General features: G+C 40.2%; 1 protein-coding gene across 2 annotated transcripts in view; it reads right to left on the bottom strand.

Moving 5' to 3' along the window:
- The window catches only part of LOC122865799 (leucine-rich repeat transmembrane neuronal protein 4), a 99056-nt gene extending 82948 nt beyond the window's left edge, over nucleotides 1-16108 (bottom strand). Inside the window, exons 1-2 of one of the 2 annotated variants that reach the window (XR_006375545.1) lie at nucleotides 15202-16108; nucleotides 5744-7368 (exon numbers count right to left, since the gene is read on the bottom strand). Coding sequence is in view for 1 of the 2 variants with exons in the window: in XM_044174667.1 (XP_044030602.1) it covers nucleotides 5807-7368; nucleotides 15202-15205 (1566 nt within the window). In the remaining variant the exon portion in view is untranslated. The remainder of the gene's footprint in view (nucleotides 1-5743; nucleotides 7369-15201) is intronic. The other variant, XM_044174667.1, reaches the window with a different exon arrangement.
- Nucleotides 16109-19343: the final 3235 nt, after the last annotated feature.

Raw genomic sequence — 19343 nt, forward strand, 5'->3', positions numbered from 1 at the left:
CAGAAGAAATAGGTGCCATTTAATTTGTCTAGTGTTTAGCATCAGATGGGGTTTGTTAAAAAATAGTAACCACATTAATTAATTCTAAGACAGATATATGCAGTGTGACATTATAGTAAGTGGACAATTGTAGTTTGAAAAAGGTCAGCAGCAGTATGAGAAGAAGGGATGATGAGGTAGAGTCAAGAGGGCATGTAGCAGTCCTGCTGGCAGAAACAGCTTTCAGGACTTTTCAGGACATGTTGGGTAAGATGAGATGGTTGTGATTTAATTAGGGGTAGCACTACTGGGTAGTTGGCAGAGTAGGCCTGGCATATCATCAAAATCCTTATCAAAAGAAGATTTGAGCCACTTTGCGTCAGCTCAGTTAGTTCACTCTGTTTCAGACCCACCAAGGGGCAGGATACAACAAATGAGCAGATCTGGATGGAAGGTGGTAGAGGTCAAAGGATGATGACAGGGTTGCTAGACACATGGGAATTGTATAAAGTGAAAGGAGAGAAGAAAAGGAAGGAATTGTGGGAAAATGAGGATTGCACCATCTTCAGGCAATTCACTAAAAAGGCTGTCAAACTTACATTCATGTCAGGTGGACCTGGGGGCTGATAAAGGACAATCATGTGAAGAGGTCCAGGGTGAGTAATAGTGATGTCACAGAATCCATATCAAAGAAATGGTAAGAGTGACACAGGAGGAATAAGCAATTCTCACTCACAAGAGATGAACAGACCTGAGCCACTTTGGCCTCGAGCATGAGGAGAGGCAGTGAGGCTGTGAGGTGCGGAGAGTGCAGCAGGGTGCTGCTGCGTTCTGCCGAGTGATTTATGTCCACGTGAGAGCACCAAAATGTAGAAACAAGATCGGAGCACATTCTGTGATGAACTCAGGACTCTGTGGACTTCTGACTGATAGTTCCTGTCTCCCCTCTACAATGTTTTAAGATGAGACAGAGGGCCAGATAAGGCTGGAGAAAATGCATTTTCAAGGATATCTCAAGAAACAAAATGGAGGAGAGTGTGGGCAGGCCCATCTTGAGAAAACAGGGGGCCTTAGGCAAGATTGTCTTTGGGGGCCCTCCTTATTTTGCCTGGAGCCTGAAATAAAACTAACTAACTAACTAACTACTAACTGTAGTTTAAATATATATATATATAAAACTATTATTTGTTTTACGAGGACAACATCACAACCCTTTGATATTGCCATATATCATACTGTGGCAAGAACATTTCTGCAATCTATAAAGTGGGCATAATCCATGCATGACATTAATACACAAAACACACATTTGTAGTAAACATTCCTTCATCAAAAATTTTGCCCTCAGACCTTAAAACAGCGGTCTCAGTAACAACAAAAAATGAGGGTGATACAACTCTTGACGACAGGCATGTTTGCATAAAAACAATACAACCAGCCAGCACTTAACGGTAGTCATACAATTCAAAATAATCTCGAAAAAAATGAGATCATTCTTGCACTAATAATCTAAATGGTTCATTTATATATGGTGTAAATTGTGTTTGCGGTATTGTAGATGCCGCAAATACAACTGTAGATCAATGTAAGAATTTAAAAATATATTTTTCAAATCAATAAATTTTGATAGGTTGATGCAGGGGGCTTGTCAGATATTTAATTAGCATACATGTATGACGCCTGCTGTTTATTGATGGCAGTGCCTGTAGACCTGTTGACAGAATTGTAATACTGCTGCCTTTAAATGACCTGACCGTTTTATCCTCGTGATTACGCTGCCGGTGAAATAAAGTCCCATTGAGAGGGTCGATCTCTCTCTCTCTCTCTCTCTCTCTCTCTCTCTCTCTCTCTCTCTCTCTCTGTTACACTGGCACTCTATGCTGACGCATGCACGCTCCTCTCTCTCTGTCCTCTCTTTGGGTGATGCAGGCAGAGATTCCAGAGCTTGCGATGTCACCAGCAGAGATGTTGATTGGCTTGGCATGATCTATCCATTGAGGAGGGGGGCCCCTGTTCTGGGTCAGATCTATTGATTGGCTTTATGACTCCCAGGAACTTTCTTTATTAAAAAAAAGAAGCGGGGCCCTACACAATTGCGTATTCAGCATATAGGGTGGGCCGGTGCTGAGTGTGGGGATAAAAGGGAAGCTTGTGGAAACAGAACTGCTAATGTGACAGGAATTAGCAGAGTGCAGGGCCTTCGCTCAGTTTTCCTCCATAAGTTTACAAAAATAGTTTAAATGATTTTCATGCAATTTGGCTTCATAATATGGCTATAGCTATATAGATTGTGCTGTAAGAAGCCAAAATGGCCTATAGGTGTATTGAATTAGCAGATTGCAGAAAGCAGGGGAGACAGGGACAGAGTAAGCCTTAAATTTAAGATTTTTTAAAACTTAAGCAATTCCAACAATACAACATTGCACTCTGTTATAGTACTTTAAATACTGGATGTGGACATCCAGAGTACTTCAAGAGAACAAATATTGTCAACACTGTAGGGCTCCCTATCTGCTTGCATATTGGGTTTATGTTCAAATAAATGAACAAATCTCACCTAAGATTAAAATTTTGTTCAGCTAATGGCCTGGTTTACATCACCTGTGTGTGCAAACTTCCTCTCCCTTAGGTATAGTTTATATAAGGAGGTGGAGAATATTAGAATTGTTGAACCTGCTGAAGATCATGTGATCAAATTGCTGTTCATGAGAACTAGAACTGTATAATTTTAAACATTCTATTGGGAGCCCTATTTTTTACTAGCACTACACTAGTAGTGTTAACTTTTGTTTAGAGAATGGCTCACTTCACTCTCTCTTTTATTACCTTCCTTTACTTACTTGATCTGTTCTGTTCTGTTCTTGATCTGCCCTAAATTATAAAAGAACAAAAACTCTTGGCTTCTTACTTACTTGTCAACAATTCCTTCCTACGCTTGCTTGTTGATGAATCACAAATATTTCCAGTACCTTTTTTTCACGAGTTGTTACACTCTGCTGGCTATGTAGATGTTGATTTGGCCCTTGCCCCTCTTAGTATGGGTTAATTCCTGCTTTATTGGCTCACAGGATAAAAGAATCAGCTAAATTGCCAAGTTCAATCAAGTCAAGATAAAAGGCTAATGATGCAATGATTTCAATGGTACACAGCAGGCCCGCTTCTAGCTTACACTGATGGACAGGCTGTGAAGTATTATGTGTGGGGCACCTTAGAGTGGAAGTGGAGGGCACCTTTCTTATAGGGCCCCTCTGGAGCATTCAATATAAGTCTGATAATAGTCTGATCCAATTGGCATGGGGCAGAATGAAAATGATTATTCAGAATGACAATCAGCCATTTTATCCCTTGTAATGTGACATACTGGAAGGCAACCAATGCATTTTTTTGTTTGCTTTCACCTATTGTGACAGTATTCCCTTCTCCCCAGCGCTGTTAATTCCTCCTGCAATAGCCATCCATTGTTTGCCTAATATTATATTACTGTTGATATTAACAATTCTCTAACAAACACGGGTAACATATGGTATTACAGGTCTCTGATTTAAAATGTCAATGTGTAGGTCCAACACACGGTGTGAGCTAATTCTAAGCTGCCTGAGACAACGTTGTAATTTTGGGCTATAAAAAAATAAGCTAACTAATAACAACTGAAACTGTTTTTACAAAGCATTTTTCATATTGATATGATTCCTGTGGGCAGCTGTGTACTTTGCAAATTAACTAGCTAATCATTCAAATTATAGGGGGCGGTACAAGAACATGAACACTGGTACAAGCAGCTTTTGAAATCCAAATCACCCTTACAACAAATTATACTTCTGTGAAGCTTATTTTAAATTTTTGTTGGGACTGCATAAAAAAAGTCAGCACACATATTTTTTAGACATTTGTGATGCTCTTGTACTGGATTATACTATGTTTTACAGGTGTCCCTGTTATCATATCTAGCCTTGGTACATTCTGTGCACACTGCTTGTTTGAGATCATACTGTGATCCTTGTTTTGATCAGAAAATAAGATTTTGCACACATTTTGTTGGCTTGAAAACAGCATGGCATGTTAGGTTGAAGCCACAAAAGATGCATCAAATGAGGTCAAACCACATAATTTAAATTGAAGGTTGCTTGGCATTGTATAAAATTAAGTACAGTTGCTGAAAATCTTCTATTTTCCCCCTCCATCCATCTAACATCACTTTCAATGGAGTTTTACCTTTAACAATTTACACTAAACATAAAGCGGTGCTGTAGGCTGAAAGGAGGCACTTAAAGCCTATATGGGGAAGGGAAGGGCAAACAACAACAAAATGGCAGCTGTGATTTGTGGTCCCTCTTTACAGTGAAACCAGTGTGAGCATACTGTGATTACTACATATTATCAGGTGACTTGCCTCCAGAAAAGCCAAACAGTCAGTAAGAAGAATGGAAAAGAATGTGGAGTATCGAGCTCACTTCCTCCTCACTGTTTAAACCTCTGCATTAATAGTCATTCATCCAGAGAGAACTGGCCAGAAAATCATGCCATGGAAATACTGAGAAAATCTAGGAACTAGTAGTAATGCTGGTACTGTAAAAATACATAGAGAGTTTGACCAAAATATGTATATACAGTATTACAACTTCGGAGGGTGGGCTACCTGATCATCCAGGTGGGCTTAACCCATCCTTAGCCCCCTGTTTTAACTGCGCCAGTTAATCAGTGATAAGAAATATAAATTTCTACAGAAGCTGTGCTTAGCTATAGCTTGGAAAACTCAGCAGTAGAATAAAAGGTTTAACCAAGAATGATACAGTATGGCAGGTACACAAGTGTGTAGCAGCTGAAAGCAAGAGGAGAAAAGTGGTATTCCCACATTGCTGTCTGTAAATACTGTTTTGAAGAAATTCAGTTGCCTGTGTACGAAACATTTCAAAGGATTCCCACTCCTTTCGGGATGATCAAACACTAGTTCTTTCTCTGTGTATGTGTGTGTGTGTGTGTGTGTGTGTGTGTGTGTGTGTCACAAAATGTGTATTTTTTCAACCCTTTTGCGAATGTGGATGGCCAGTGAAAGTATGTATTTCAGTTTATGTGTGACTAATCAATGAAGCCAGTGAGTAAACAAGTGAGTAACTTCAGCAAATCAGTGTGCAAAGGAAAGGAAAAAAATCAGAAAGAAGTGCTGTTGGGGACTATGAGCATTAAGTATTTTCCAGCAACTATCTTGAGTCATATGTCAAGAAAAGTGTAAAGTCATCAGCTCAGGGGAAGCTCTATTCAGTGACAACAAGAGTCTATATTAGCATTCACATCCAGTGTCCAGAAGTGAATCATCCCACTATTCAGCTATTCTCCCCACACAATACTGCTCATCAAAAACTGAATAGCAGAAGAGAAAACACACAAAGCACAAAGCCTGTGTGATACGCAAGCAAAAAAAGCAAATGAGTACCTAAACAAGCACAAATGTCTTATCAGAAACAGCATATCTTAAACTCAAGATTATGCAGAATAGGAAATGTAATCAGTCTCATTTATCTGTATTTTTGTACAATTCTGTGGCAAAACAAACACGTGCATCTCAGCAGAGTTTAGGGTTTAAGCAAATATACAAACACCCATCTCTAAACAAGAGATATCTTGTTATCATCAAAAGTGATGCTAAAACCACCTCTGCTTCATTCAATAATAATCCATGGGTACACAGTATTTACCTAACCTGCTGGGTAAGGCTAAGTAATCAAGTAGCAGACTTATCATCTGTCAAAGCAGTGTAAATAATTACCTCTCGTCGCCTCGCTGTGGACAGAGTTTTGTTTAGGAGGAGTGGCGGTGGTGTGGGTCATACCTCGCATTCTCGAGAGCCTGAGATGGTATAGGTGCAAGGTCCGGTCCCGTTGACAAGCACATCCATGGCCTCAGAATTGGTGGGCTTGTAGTCCACATAGTACTCCTGCAGCGGAGAGCTCAGGGTGCGTTCCGTCTCTCTAGCTTTCTTGCGGCGTTTGCGGGCTGCTGCCGAATGCTCCTGCAGCTGCTTGACACTGCTAGGATAGCGCTTCCACGACACGTAGATTACTAATAGGATCATCGCAACAGATAGAAAAAGGGCAACACTTCCAGCCACAATCTTATGGAAGGACACAGGCTCCAAGTCTTGCTCTGGGTGAAGTGCCACAGGGGGGGTAACAGCTGACAATGTGGGACCTCTGATAGATCCCTCTCCTCTCTTTCCAGAACCAGTAGGTGAAGCCAGAATGGCTGGGGGATGTTCAGTCTGCACAGGGACACCAGATGGGGTTAGAGGAATACTCACAGTGAGCGTTGTCGCTGGGTTTGATTGACATACACCAAAGGCTTCAACAGCATCCATCACTTTCTCACCCTGGGCTTTCTTGGGGGAGGCGCAGATCATGGTGGTCTCCTTTGCCCCTCTGAAGTTTCTCAGCCAGGCCACCAGAGGACAAATGGCAGGGCCACAGTCCCATACATTCCCAGCTAAGCTAATCATAGTCAAAGAGATCCAGGCATCAACCACCTCCTGGGAGACATTGGTCAGCTTGTTGGAGTCCAGATTGAGGGTCTGCAGGTTGGGTAGGCATTGGTAAACTACAGAGTCCACTTCTGTCAGATCATTCCCAGACAGATCCAGTTTCTGGATGGAGGCCCAGGTCCAGGTCAGGCCCTGGCTCATTGAGCGAATGCGATTCCACTGCAGGTAAAGTGCCCGTAGATTGTAGAGGCGAGGAAAGTGAGAGAAATTGATCTTTGAGAACTGGTTATGCTCCAGATGCAGCTCAGTGAGCTTGACTAGGCCTGAAAATGCATTCCGAGTGATACTGCGCAGGCGGTTGTAACCCAGATCCAGGAATTCAAGATTTCTGCAATCTTGGAACAAACGCACTGGGATGATTTTAAGAGAGTTTGAGCGTATGTGAAGGCTGAGAAGCTTCCGTAGGCCCTGGAACTGCCCAGGCTGCAAGGCTTGCAGTTTGTTGTATGACAGGTCCAGATTACGCAAATTAGGGACAGGGTGGAATGTGGTGTTGTGGAGCGTTGTGATCTTGTTGGAACTCAGGATCAGCTCTTTGAGCCTGCGGACCCCCTGAAAGGCCATTCCATCCACAGAGGCAATGTAATTATGGTCTAGGTAGAGCCAGATGAGGTGGTTGAGGCCTACAAACTGGCCAGCACGAAGACTGGCAAGACTGTTGTACCGTAAAGACAGGCCTTCACAGCCTCCTGAGAGGTTCTTGGGGACATCACGAAAGGCGCTTGACTCACAGTAGACAATTTTTCCATCACAGCGACAGCTCTTGGGGCATGGACGCTCACTCAAAGATGGATTTGCCGCCAGCCACACCTGCATCAGGAGTTGGACCACTAGCCAGCGACGCCGCAGAGCAGAGCCTATAGGGAGGGGTAAGGGGAGAGGAAAACAAGAAAGGAGAACAAAGTTAAACAGATGAGCGTATTGCAATCTTTAAAAACCCTAATTAATAATTTATAATTATCCTATGGTAAACAAAGGCATGCACACTGAGTGGCTTATTTTTCGTGGGTTTCCGTATTAGAATTGATTAGAATTGACCTGTCTTATTGTCTAAGAAAAGATGAGGCCCGGCAATCTTGGCAGCTTGCTTACAGCTTCTGAAGAGGTATCCTGAGGCAAGCATCAAGGTATCTGAGCTTCTACATTTGTATGGTTTTCTTTTTATTATCATGTAACAAATCTGCTGCAAAAAGTGAACTCTTATGGTTTTAGCTCAAATTCAGTGTAATGATTAATGTGTGTGCATCTGAATGCCAAAATCACCAAACAACATAACATTGAGCTGGGAAAGTCAAGAAAATTATACAAAACTGGTGCTATATCCTAAGGAAGGAAGACTTTTCCACATCCCAATTGATCAGTGAGTGTCAGAATTTAAAAATGAGGGCCACTCTCTAGGGCCTTACTTCAGGATATTTTTTTACTTCCAAAATTGTTGGGTTTCCCTTCAGTGATCTCTCCTCCCATTGCAGTCATTCAGATTCAGACTCATATTCCTCTGTGCACTTTCTATATATTCCTTTCTCCACTTTACATACCAGGTCCCTTCCCTTTGTTTAAATCCAAAGCTGTCAGACTCATCCGTCAAGTTTCCAGAAATTTTATATACTTCCAGTTCAAGATTTCCAGGTTCCTTTTTTCCATATCTCATCTCTCATCGTAACTCCCTACCTCCACTCAACAGTTACAGCAATGATGTAATTCATCCCTTTTATTTTAAGTTTGTCACATACATTGTTAACACCCCCCATACTGACCCATGTTCACCATCCCTACAACACACATATTTACACCCAATATATCCAGTCATAACACATCATACAATTGAGGAGAGAATGTGCTTAACAGTAATTCATCATACCTGGTGTCTTCCAACCTACAGTATCTGCAGCTATATATATTTCTACAACACTTCACAGTGCAACTTCTACGTAGGTTTTAGCAAAGGACGAGATGCCTAAAGATGCATGCTTCCTTAGCTTTAATACAAAAATCAGAATCCGGAAGACAAATATATATTTATGTACAGAAATCATTTAAGAATGTAATCTCTTATGTAGCCTACTTTTGTGATGGTCAGATATCTAGCGGGTAGTCCGAAGGGACAGCAGCTTGTCTGAAACCAGTTTGTTCCACATGACAGTGAGCGTGTAAATGCAGCATAACTTGTTTAGAACTTGATTTGTGGCACAACATGACCTAATCATTGTTATTTAGGAGATTATTTAAAAACTCAATTAAAATGAATAACTATTGAGACTCACTTGTAAACTGTAAAACAGGATTTGGTCCCACCACTGCTGCATTCTTGTCTCACCTCTGCTCTGTGAGTATATTTTATTAGTTACCCAAATTTAGAATTGACTAATTTTTATTGATTCATATTAAAGTAATAAATGACCACAGTTGCCATATGATACACTGTGACCATATAAGGTCATTGTTCCATTTTTCGGGTTTGTTTTCGTGCGTCTATGATTTTCATGTCACTTCCAAATTATAAACAGAAAGTTAACAGTTAGTTATAAATAAGTTATAAACAGGTATAAATAACAGCGGAGGGAATGAAACAGACTTCAGGATATATTTTATTGGAGTCAACGATGACAATGCTCATTATCTATAAGTGCAACAAAAGTGAGACACACATGTGAATAAGGGGAGTACTGCACTTATTTTTTTTTCCACTTCAAGCACTGCTTGTGAACATAAACAAGGAAATTACATATAACAATCTGCAGACCGTTGTGGTGCCTGTAGGGGGTGATGCTGGCGATCCTAGTGTTAATATTACTTGTTTTGATCAATTCATTATTTATTTTATGTGGTCGTTAAGTGGTATAATTCACATTTTTATTTGCAGTTTTATTTTAATCACAAAAACATTTTATTATATTTTATTTGTGTGGACTCATTACCCCAAATGACATGGTCTTAGCTGTTTGGATTGATGTCATTTACACTGCATGTTTACAGTGAATACACACTGACAACCAATGTTGAAGCAAAGCAACTTGCAATTTACTCAATCATATCTCTATCTGTATTTGTATTCAGTCATCCCATAAGTTATCACTGCACCAATGGCAGATAAGTCATGAAAGGCAGCCTGTACAGAGCAAATTAACATTCAAGAGCTGATGGTTGTGCATACAATCCCAGAGGCGTTTCAATTTAGACTCCAGCCATTTTATGTATAACCAAACCAAAGCAGTACAGGTTCAGCATGAATCACAGCTTCTGCTTTCCACAGGTTCAAATAAAAAATCACTATAAACCCTATGGAATTACACAACTCATCTCTGCTACAGAAAACAACTACATGAATGCCAAATGTGTCTGTGGAGAATGATGTCAATTTCTTAATTTTTGTGCAGGAAGATAGTCTGTTTAAATACTATTTGAAAAGTAAAAAAAAGTGGTCAGTAGCTTCCTGTGATATCACTCCTTGTTCTGAGGTGAGACAGAGTTGTTTCCATTAAAACCGTTCCCCTTTACAGAGCCACTAATGATCTGTCATTAAGATACATTGATTTCCCTTTGAGGAAGTGGTATGGGGGGATTCACTACTTATGTGTGTTTCTCAAGACAATATCAAGTATGGACTTTATTACCATTATCACAGTGAGATAAGATTAATTTGTCATTTGTGTTGGCAGGTGCCATGCTGAACTCACCAGCTTATTAAAATGAATGATGAACTTGAGCTAAAGCATGGAATCTCTTGGCTTTAAGGATACTTGTTGAGGCAATAAGCGTGATTTCAATTTTCTATTATTTTCTGTAATCTCTGTAGGATTTGTCAGAAATAATTCCCTGTCATAGAATGGCTGAGAGGCATCATACAGCATATGCTATCTAACATAGCCATTTTGCTCCTTGCCAAGCATCTGCTGATCCCATATGGGTATTATATGTGTGTGTCTGTGTGTGTCCAAGAGTGTGACTGCGGGAGAGACACACTTACTGTTTGTTTTCAGAGGAATCTTTCATCATTCCTTACAGATGGAGGGAACCATGCAACTGTACAGATAATTTGTGCTGGCTATTGATTATACCAGCAGATACATCAATCATGTTTCTTCATCTTGGATCCCACAATTGTGATACTTTCACATAAATATTGCAGAAGGATGGTGATCGCAAGATGCAGTATTTCTGAGTGTAGTCAATTTGTTTTTCTCAGGTTTCTTTAACTAATTTGCCAACAACACTGTGCCTCTAAGGCTTACAATAAAAAAAACAGATATAAACAGCAGAAGAATAGTACAATGCCCATGTGTAATGTTCCATGTGCATTTAAAGCAATTTTAACAGACAGCACTTTTGACTGAGGAACAGAATATGTGGGCTGTTAAACATGAAAGCGTATTTTCTAAATTTTGTGTTTGACTCGTATCCCAGGAGGATGTAGAAACAGCCCCCTATTGCTTTTATTTCCCATGTGCATAATAGGCTTGCTTTATTAGAAGTGACTCCGCCATCTCTTTCAGATTGAGCTTGCCTCACAAGGCACCTCTCTCCCCTTACCAACACTGTATGTGGTTTAATGAGTGTTCTGTGCGCTAATGCCTCTGTAAGCCATCTCCTTCCCCACTACTCCTCTAATCTTATTCACAAAGGAGCACAAGTCACCCTCTGAGGTGTCACTCATGGGGTTTGTGTCTCTATTACCTTTTACCTGATGTACCTCTCACCATTACTGTTCTTCTACTGTATCTACTTAGATGAACAATTTCTCCTTTGTTTCGTTCTCTATCCTATTGAAAATATGCTAGTTATGCATGTCCTTGAACCCTGCAGCCATAAGGATGGTTTTATAATGTGGAGTATATTTTTATGCATGTGGTCAAAACCATCTCCTCAGCCCTTTCACTTCCCTTGTTGAATTCCATTTTCACTCCCCAACCGTCTTTCTTTCGTTCTCGCTTGCCTTCAGATCCAACTTTTAGGATGAACATTTTTCTTGCTTTCTTTTTATGTTCGGTATGATAATATATAGATATATGCTTCTCATTTTTCTTTGTCACCTTCTGCAGTTATCTGTCTAAATCTAATATGGATGGATAAGTCAAAGCTAAAGTTTGTCTGAAGGCATGTGCGTAATACTTAGTTATATAGCAGACAGCCCTGCTGTCCTCAGCACAAGAAGATAGATATTTCTGCCTCTCAACCCTAACACACAGAGAGAGTAAGTGCACTTTACTGCTGACCTAAAATAAAACCAAATGTAGCTTAATAACTTGGCAAATGGACTCACTAACTGGTGCACTTTGAGTGCACACAAGTGGCTCATTGCTATTTGCTGCCTGTCATTGACAAAACTGCTACCCTTGCCTGCACATAGAGGCTGGACAGCAACCGAACACATAGGGAAGGACATCCCCAGATCAGCCTAAGCCATCCTATTAGTCTCCAATTATCTTTGAGATGATAGCAAGGCCTGCCAAGTTAGACCCATTTCAACAGTAGTTGGAAAACATTGTGTCCTGGTGTGCCCGTCTTGTATTTGTAGCACTGATTAGGTAGAATTTAGAAAAGCACTGCAGGGAGTATTGTCATGAATACTGTGCACACACAAATACAAATGTATGTATACATATGTATGTATATATATATATATATATATATATATATATATATATATATATATATATATATATATATATATATATATATATATATATATATATATATATATATATCAGCCTTCACCCTTCATGGTGGAGTAAGTCTTTGGCATCAAAACTCTGAGTCCACTACAGTACTTTTCATTATGGTTACTGTGACAACACAGCATATTGATAAATCTGCCAAATTTGTGAAGCTTTCTTGCTGTTGATCATTATTTCTATGTGAAACAATGCTAATGAAAATTCTGTTCCAGGTGCTAGGGTTCAATACAAACTGGGTTGTAACCTCATATGTCCCTGTAAAGGTTGTGCTTCGTTTCTTCTGCCATGTCACCCTATAATAGCTCAGATACCCAGCAAAAGACCAGCTCCCTGGTCAAGATGAATGGATGGACAGTGATGTCATTGTGTTCATCAGTGGGCAACACAGCTCCGACAAAAGGGTGCAGAAACACTAAAAACACTAATAGTTCTGAAAGTAGAAAGAAATCCTATTGTGTGTGTTTGGGGTGTGCTCTTGTATATTTTGTGAGGACCAAATTTGAGTTTTAGTGAGAAAATGCTTTTTCTTCTTCAAAGAGCTGTTTGAGGGTTAAGACTTGATTTGAGGGTTGAGGTTAGAATTAGGTTTATGTCAGAGTTAGAGTAAGGGTAGGGTCATTTAGTTGTGATGCTTTAGAGTTAGGGGATAGGAAGTGCATTACGTTAGTGAGCGTCCTTACAAGTATAGATGTATAAACATATCGCAGAGTGGCACTATACCATCAATAACACATTTCTTTGTGTTGAAGCTTTGCACATCAGGTAGTCTGATGACCAACATCTTTACCTACAATTTAAAAAATATTTATGGATTTCTTTGACTGGGGCCATTGTCTGATATTGCTAAACACTGTAACATTTTAGTACACAAATATTACTGGCAAACCTTTCCAGGATGCACTCAGCTTGTTGCTCAATGCATCCATCCTCTACAAACCTGAACAGGATAAGCAGGTATACTGTAGATAATGGATGCTGGATCCCAAGTGCTTCACAAGCCAATGATTATTTCTTTCAAAATAAGCAAATGTAAATAACAAATGCCCAGACATTGTCCTCAAAGGGCCTGTTGATCCCATGCCTTCACCTGCTCCACCTGACATTTCAACAATGCTGCTTGTTGGATGCTGTAGAGCCAGCAGAAGGTCATCTCTTGCCTATACTGAGCTACTGTGAATGCGCAGACGAGCCAATGTGGCTGGTATCACACTGATTTAAATTTTACCAAAGTAACATTGCATCTGTTTTATTTTTTATTATGCAGACAGGTGGCCGTATGTTTTTTTTCACAGCAAAAATATCTTTTAGATATAGGAAAGGTGTGTGCAATGTCATTTGGGTCTTAAAGCTCTGCAGCTGCATCTCTGGCTTTTTACTACCCCTACCCTACTGTTCACTTCCTGCAAAGCAGATCTCTAATGATATGGCCCATGAAACATCAGCGCATTGCATGCTGTTAATGAAGAGCATCACAGTCAGCTACACTGGTGGGTAACTGAGACTACAGTGCCATGTAATCATCAAGTAATTGTGGGCAACAGCATGAAGCTATATGGTTGAAAAAAGTTGCGATTTTTGGCTGATTTGTGCACCTGGACACAAATGTGTTTGTAGGCACGTGTGTGCACCTGCATGTGTGTGTGAGTCTCAGTGAAAATCGCTGCACCTCAACTATGCAGAGTTTTCTGACATGCCCTGATATTAAATTAAGAAATAGGCCCACAAACCAGACTTCTATGATTAACCGTATAGGTTGCTTTGCAGTATACATAAATTGCGTCTGAGCTCCTACAGCATGTACTGTATGGCTTTGTGTGCTGTTCTAGCTTATATTGATGTGGTGCAGTAACCCACTGTGGGTCAATATATCATGCAGCCTTACAATTAATGGCACAGCACCACCAGTAAACTTGGCCATGTATACCAGTTAAGAATGACTGAGGAGATTAGGCTGCATTAGACAATAATATTAGACCAAGAGAATGCAAAAGATAGCGAACAAGCCCAAATTATTTGAAATTTTGGGGAAAGGGGGCGAAATAATACTCAACAGTCAACAGTTAAATACCAAGAGAGGGACAGAGTGAAAGGGGGGCCAAGAGGATGGTGGGGGGGGGTTATGGGTGGATGACTGTGCTAACGTGTAAGGGGAACAGAAACTGGTAAATTCTCATTATATGTAACTGAGAATAAGATGGGGAAAACACGTGCACGCGCGCAGACACTGACATATAATCATTACTGAAGGAGAGTGATATTAACTACACACACACACAAACAGAGAAAGAGAGAGAGAGAGTTGATAGATGGACGCGCAGTTTTTATGTTCGATTTGGAGAGTGCCGCTTGACAGCAGGTGCAGAATACGACGGCTTTCTTGAATGAGAATCAGTCTGCCAAGCAAAACATGCACGACTGGTGCCTTCAACCCACAAGAGTTTTTGGGGGGGACAATAGGCTTCGTGCGTACAGATTAAGGACAATCAATGATTATGCAGGGCCACGCTTTATAAAGTTGACTGGCTTCCAACATTTACCGTGATTAGCATTTCAGTCCATGTCAATGAGCCAGCCACTCTAACTAGTCAAGAAAAAAAATGGATAGCCCTCACTGAGACAGAAAGGCTTATTTGCTTTGCTCATAATTTGGAACCAAATCTTTGAGCTCACAGCGTTGTAAAATCTAAAATAAGTATCCTTAGTCTCTAATAAGCCATACCGCCAGGAAATGGAGGAAAAACACATTGCAGCTCTGCGACTAACAGGCAACAGCACAGGCTTCTGCAACATTCCTCAAGCTTCCCGAACCACTTCACAAAAGACACCAAAACCCGTATTAGATGTTACAACAATGCATTTGAGACTACGACCATTTTTGATGCAGACATCTGATTCAAACCATGTTCTGCTGGGAAGAGGCAAATCCTTCTGTGGTGTACCATGAGAAAGGATGACAGCTGTACATTTTGAAACAACCCAGGCTATCAAAAAGATGGTAACATAAACAGAACTTACCCATATCCGCTTATCTGTCAGCTCCAGCCTACAGGTTTTAATGGCTTCTAGTGCGCGACATCCGAGTCCGCATGACGCGCTCTCCACAGACAGGTACCGTCCTAATCCACTAGCCCGGTCTCTCCGCGCAGCCGCCGACTCCAAAGCGCACCTGCCCTTTACTCTCCCGGACCTGGATGTGCTATCCGGTATAGTTCTGCATCTATAACCGTACAACTGAACCGGGCGAATGTCATTTACTTCCAACTCCAGTTTAAAAAGGGTAAAAAAAAAAATCCGGTTTCAGAACTCCCTATCCATGTCTTCGCAGGAAAAGAATCGTTCTATTTTTTTTTCAAGTTACAGCCAAAAAGAGTACTGCAGTAGGCGCGGACAATAACGGAGCCACTTCCAAGTAATTCATCTCAGTCTAAATGAGCATGGAGATTCCGAGAAAATCCTGTCACAGAACTTCACCAATACGTTGGCATGTGCAAAAAAAAAAAAAAAAAAGCAAAAAACAAGATGTAATTTTCCAAAGGACTCAAGCAGCCCCTAGATTCCTCTGCCGAGTAAACCCCGCCGTCTCTATTCTCAAGGATGCTCAGTCAGTTCCGCGCATGGCGCACAGAGGAAAGTAACGGTCGGTTATCCACAAGTCTCTGTGAAACACTGTCAACGAGTCTCGCGGAATAGTCAAATATCCAGATATCCACCTTTTTGTCCAAATGTTCCTTTCATTCTCGTTGTTGCTCGGTTTGAAATACAGCATGACGCTGTTGTTAATCACGTCTGCATGTCAAGACAACTTTGTCAGGCAGAATCGGAATGCCCTCTTCTGGTGAGAGTGCGACCCATGAGCTTTGTCCCGGGCTGCATCATGAGTTAAATGTTACGGTGGCACGATTTTAAGGAAGGTTGCCACGGACGAAACCGAAGTGAATCCTCTCATCACAGTGGAACCTAAAACACATATTACAAGCGAACCCTTCCTTCATTTTAACCGCTTCATTATTTGCTTGAGCTGAAGGAAATCACGTGTTTTAAAGAAATGTTATCACGATCCAGTATTAAGTATGTATGGATGTAACATTTGCATTTGTAGATAATGAGGAATGAATTCGTTATCGTTTCCTGATTATGTGTGTGTGTGTGTGTGTGTGTGCTCTTCTTGTAAAAGCAGCTATAACCACATACTGTGAACCAATACAAACTGTGCAGGACGCTGTCCATGGTGCTGAAATGGTATATCAGCATGAGTGAATACAGGCGCACTGATTCCTGGAACTGCCCAGGCACTGATTCCTAGTTTCTGTGTAAACAGGTTAGGAGAAACGTCTGAACCAGAAGTCATAAGTTCTACTTAACACTAACCCGTATTGGCCTCCCTCTGCTTCACCCCAGCTGCCTTTTAAAGTTTGGTTGTATTTAAGAAAGAAACAGGGAGTTGAATTTTTAATGTGCATTGCATCTGCACTGGATTACTAATCTGTGTTGCCCCTTTATTCAAACTTAAATATAGCCAGCCTTATACTGACATCCATGTCATCTATACATAGCTTTTAAGCCCAAAACATTATTTGGTTAACACATTTTTAACAATTTAAGGAGCAAATTTAAGATTTGTTCAAGAAACGCCTTATTGGCAGAGGTGCTGGTACTTTACTTGGGTATTTCCATTTTGTATACTTTAACTCCACTATATTTCAGAGTGAAATACTTATTTCTCCACTATCTTTGCAGATACAGATTTTCCATTCAAAACATATAAGCTCACTAAATATATTATGATGATTTAATATTCTAAATGCACCAAGAGTCACAATGAGTACTCCAACTTTGTGATACTTAAGTATATTTTGCAGCTATACATTCATGCTTTTACTTAAGTACATTTCTGAATGCAGTAATGGTATTTTTTCATCATACTTTATTAATTAAAAAATTAATAATTTTACTTCAGTAAAGGATATCAATACCACTTCCACCACTAATCCTTGGTTAAATTCAACAAAGTCTTCTTGAAGCCCTTGCTAAATAGAACATAAATGAAAATCTGGGTAGTATGATCTCTCCTAGAAGCTTTTTAACCTAGCACTGATGTTTTTTTCCCTGCAGCACCTCTTGCATTTATTCTCAGCTAGTGAGTGGTATATGATTGCCACCAAATGCCCTTCTTCACTTGATCTGATGATATATTTTATTGTTTTGTATGTATATTGTATTCACAAATACTAAGCAGTATTGTAGATCAGTGTTGGTAAGAGCGTCTGTCACATGAATGTCAATGACGGCTGCACCTTTGACAACTCTACCACATCTTTTATAGTGAATAATAAATGAGCAATTTGTCATGATACCAACCCACGGGGTATTTAGTGTTCCGCCCATTCATCTGCTCAGTGTTGGTTACCTGTTTTCAGTGCACCTCTTAAAATGGAGCCAGACATTCTCCAATACCATCTTAAAATTCAGCATCTTACACTGTAGCTCAGCCTCAGTATCTGCTCCCATGCAATTTGGCTGATGACTTTACTTCTGAATTTGGTTCAACAAGCAGAGGCCATTCTGCTGACGGCGCTGAAACAATTAATACCCTGTGAAGTTATGGAGATACAGACAGTGCCAGCGCACAGGCTACAGCAGTGATTTCTCTCCTCAAGAAATATAACTGTATAGTTTCCCCTCACCTTTTACTCCACCAATGAATTGCCTCTGCTTGTTGGTTTAAGTGTCTGTCAGGTAGGTAGTATTCATCATTTGTTAAGGGGGGGGAGTTAGAGGCCTTGAAAAGAGAAATCTCTTATGCTCGACTCTCACGTAAAATTGTTTTTCTTTGTTTTGACAATATACAACCAAGCTGGTGGTTGGTCACTGTCATGAGTAATTGTGTCCTCCTGGAACAAAATATATTTTTAAAGTAATATTTACCAAAACACTCTTCCCTGGTTGGAACTGTGTTTGTTGCCCGGCAACGTTCACATGTCTAACAATCTTTCAGGTTGCACATGTTGAGACCTTGATTTCAATAGCACTTCTTTTTGAGCTCTCTCATAACCTATTGATAGACTCAAATGGAACACACATCCTGCACATGCTTACAAAGATGTGATATTTGTTGTATTGTTTTTTTTAAAGCATTAGCTTTATACACATTACATTCTACACATGGGGGCTGTAACACAAAGTGCGTAGACATAGACTTAATTCAGAAATTGCAATAACATGCAGTATTCACACATTAGTGTGTGTCTATATATTCTTGTGAGAATTAACACAGGAAATAGCTTGCAAAAATCTAATAAATGTCTGAATGCATGATTTAGTGCCTGAAAATACAGGTCACCTTCTATCCTGCTTACTCTCACTGTTCTGATAAATTACAATTGCATATTAAATGTTTAAAATACTTTTTTCTTGGGATTTTAGGAGAATAATAGAGATACAAGTTTGATAAAAGAATACCAGAGATACAACATAGATACTAAGATGGATGAACAGGCTGTAGATGGTTCAATGACCGACCTGAATGGGTAAATGTATGGCCTTCACTGATGCATGTGTTCTGTCTAAGTGACTCTGACAACAGAAGATATTTTCAGGCTATCTCCAGGGTGAGAGACAGCTCCGTTCTGTCCTTCCCATGTTCACATTAGACTGGGACTTGTTCTCTCTAGTGTTCTTTTCTTTTTCCATTTCCTCTGATCTTAAGCCTGGCAGAATCATCTTAACCTGCCTCAAGGCAATTTTCAACCTGACACTGAGTTTCTCGAGTTCACCTATGAATGTGAATCATTGAGCAAATATCCAGGGACAGCTTATACAGCCAACACTGTGTCGTGCGAAAATAAAACATTTTCTTGTTCCCTTTGCTTTTTTTTTCTTTAAAAAGTTGTTGTTTTTGGTACAAAGAATGTTATGATGCCAAGATTGCCACAACAGATGTGATAGTTGTAAATCTCTGTTTTGCAGGTCGCTTCCATTAACCTTTACCCCAAGCTGGGTTCCAATCTGGAGTGCTGTGTTCCACACACTGCAGCTCAGGTTGGGGCTGAGGTGCTTGGGCTCGGATGTACACGATACAAGACATAAAGTGCTTGAAACATGTTAAACAAGCATGATAAAGCACACTATTTGTATTAATCGCAGAGGGGAGTGCACTA

This window comes from Siniperca chuatsi, linkage group LG18, assembly GCF_020085105.1.
Source record: "Siniperca chuatsi isolate FFG_IHB_CAS linkage group LG18, ASM2008510v1, whole genome shotgun sequence".
Lineage (NCBI taxonomy): Eukaryota > Metazoa > Chordata > Actinopteri > Centrarchiformes > Sinipercidae > Siniperca > Siniperca chuatsi.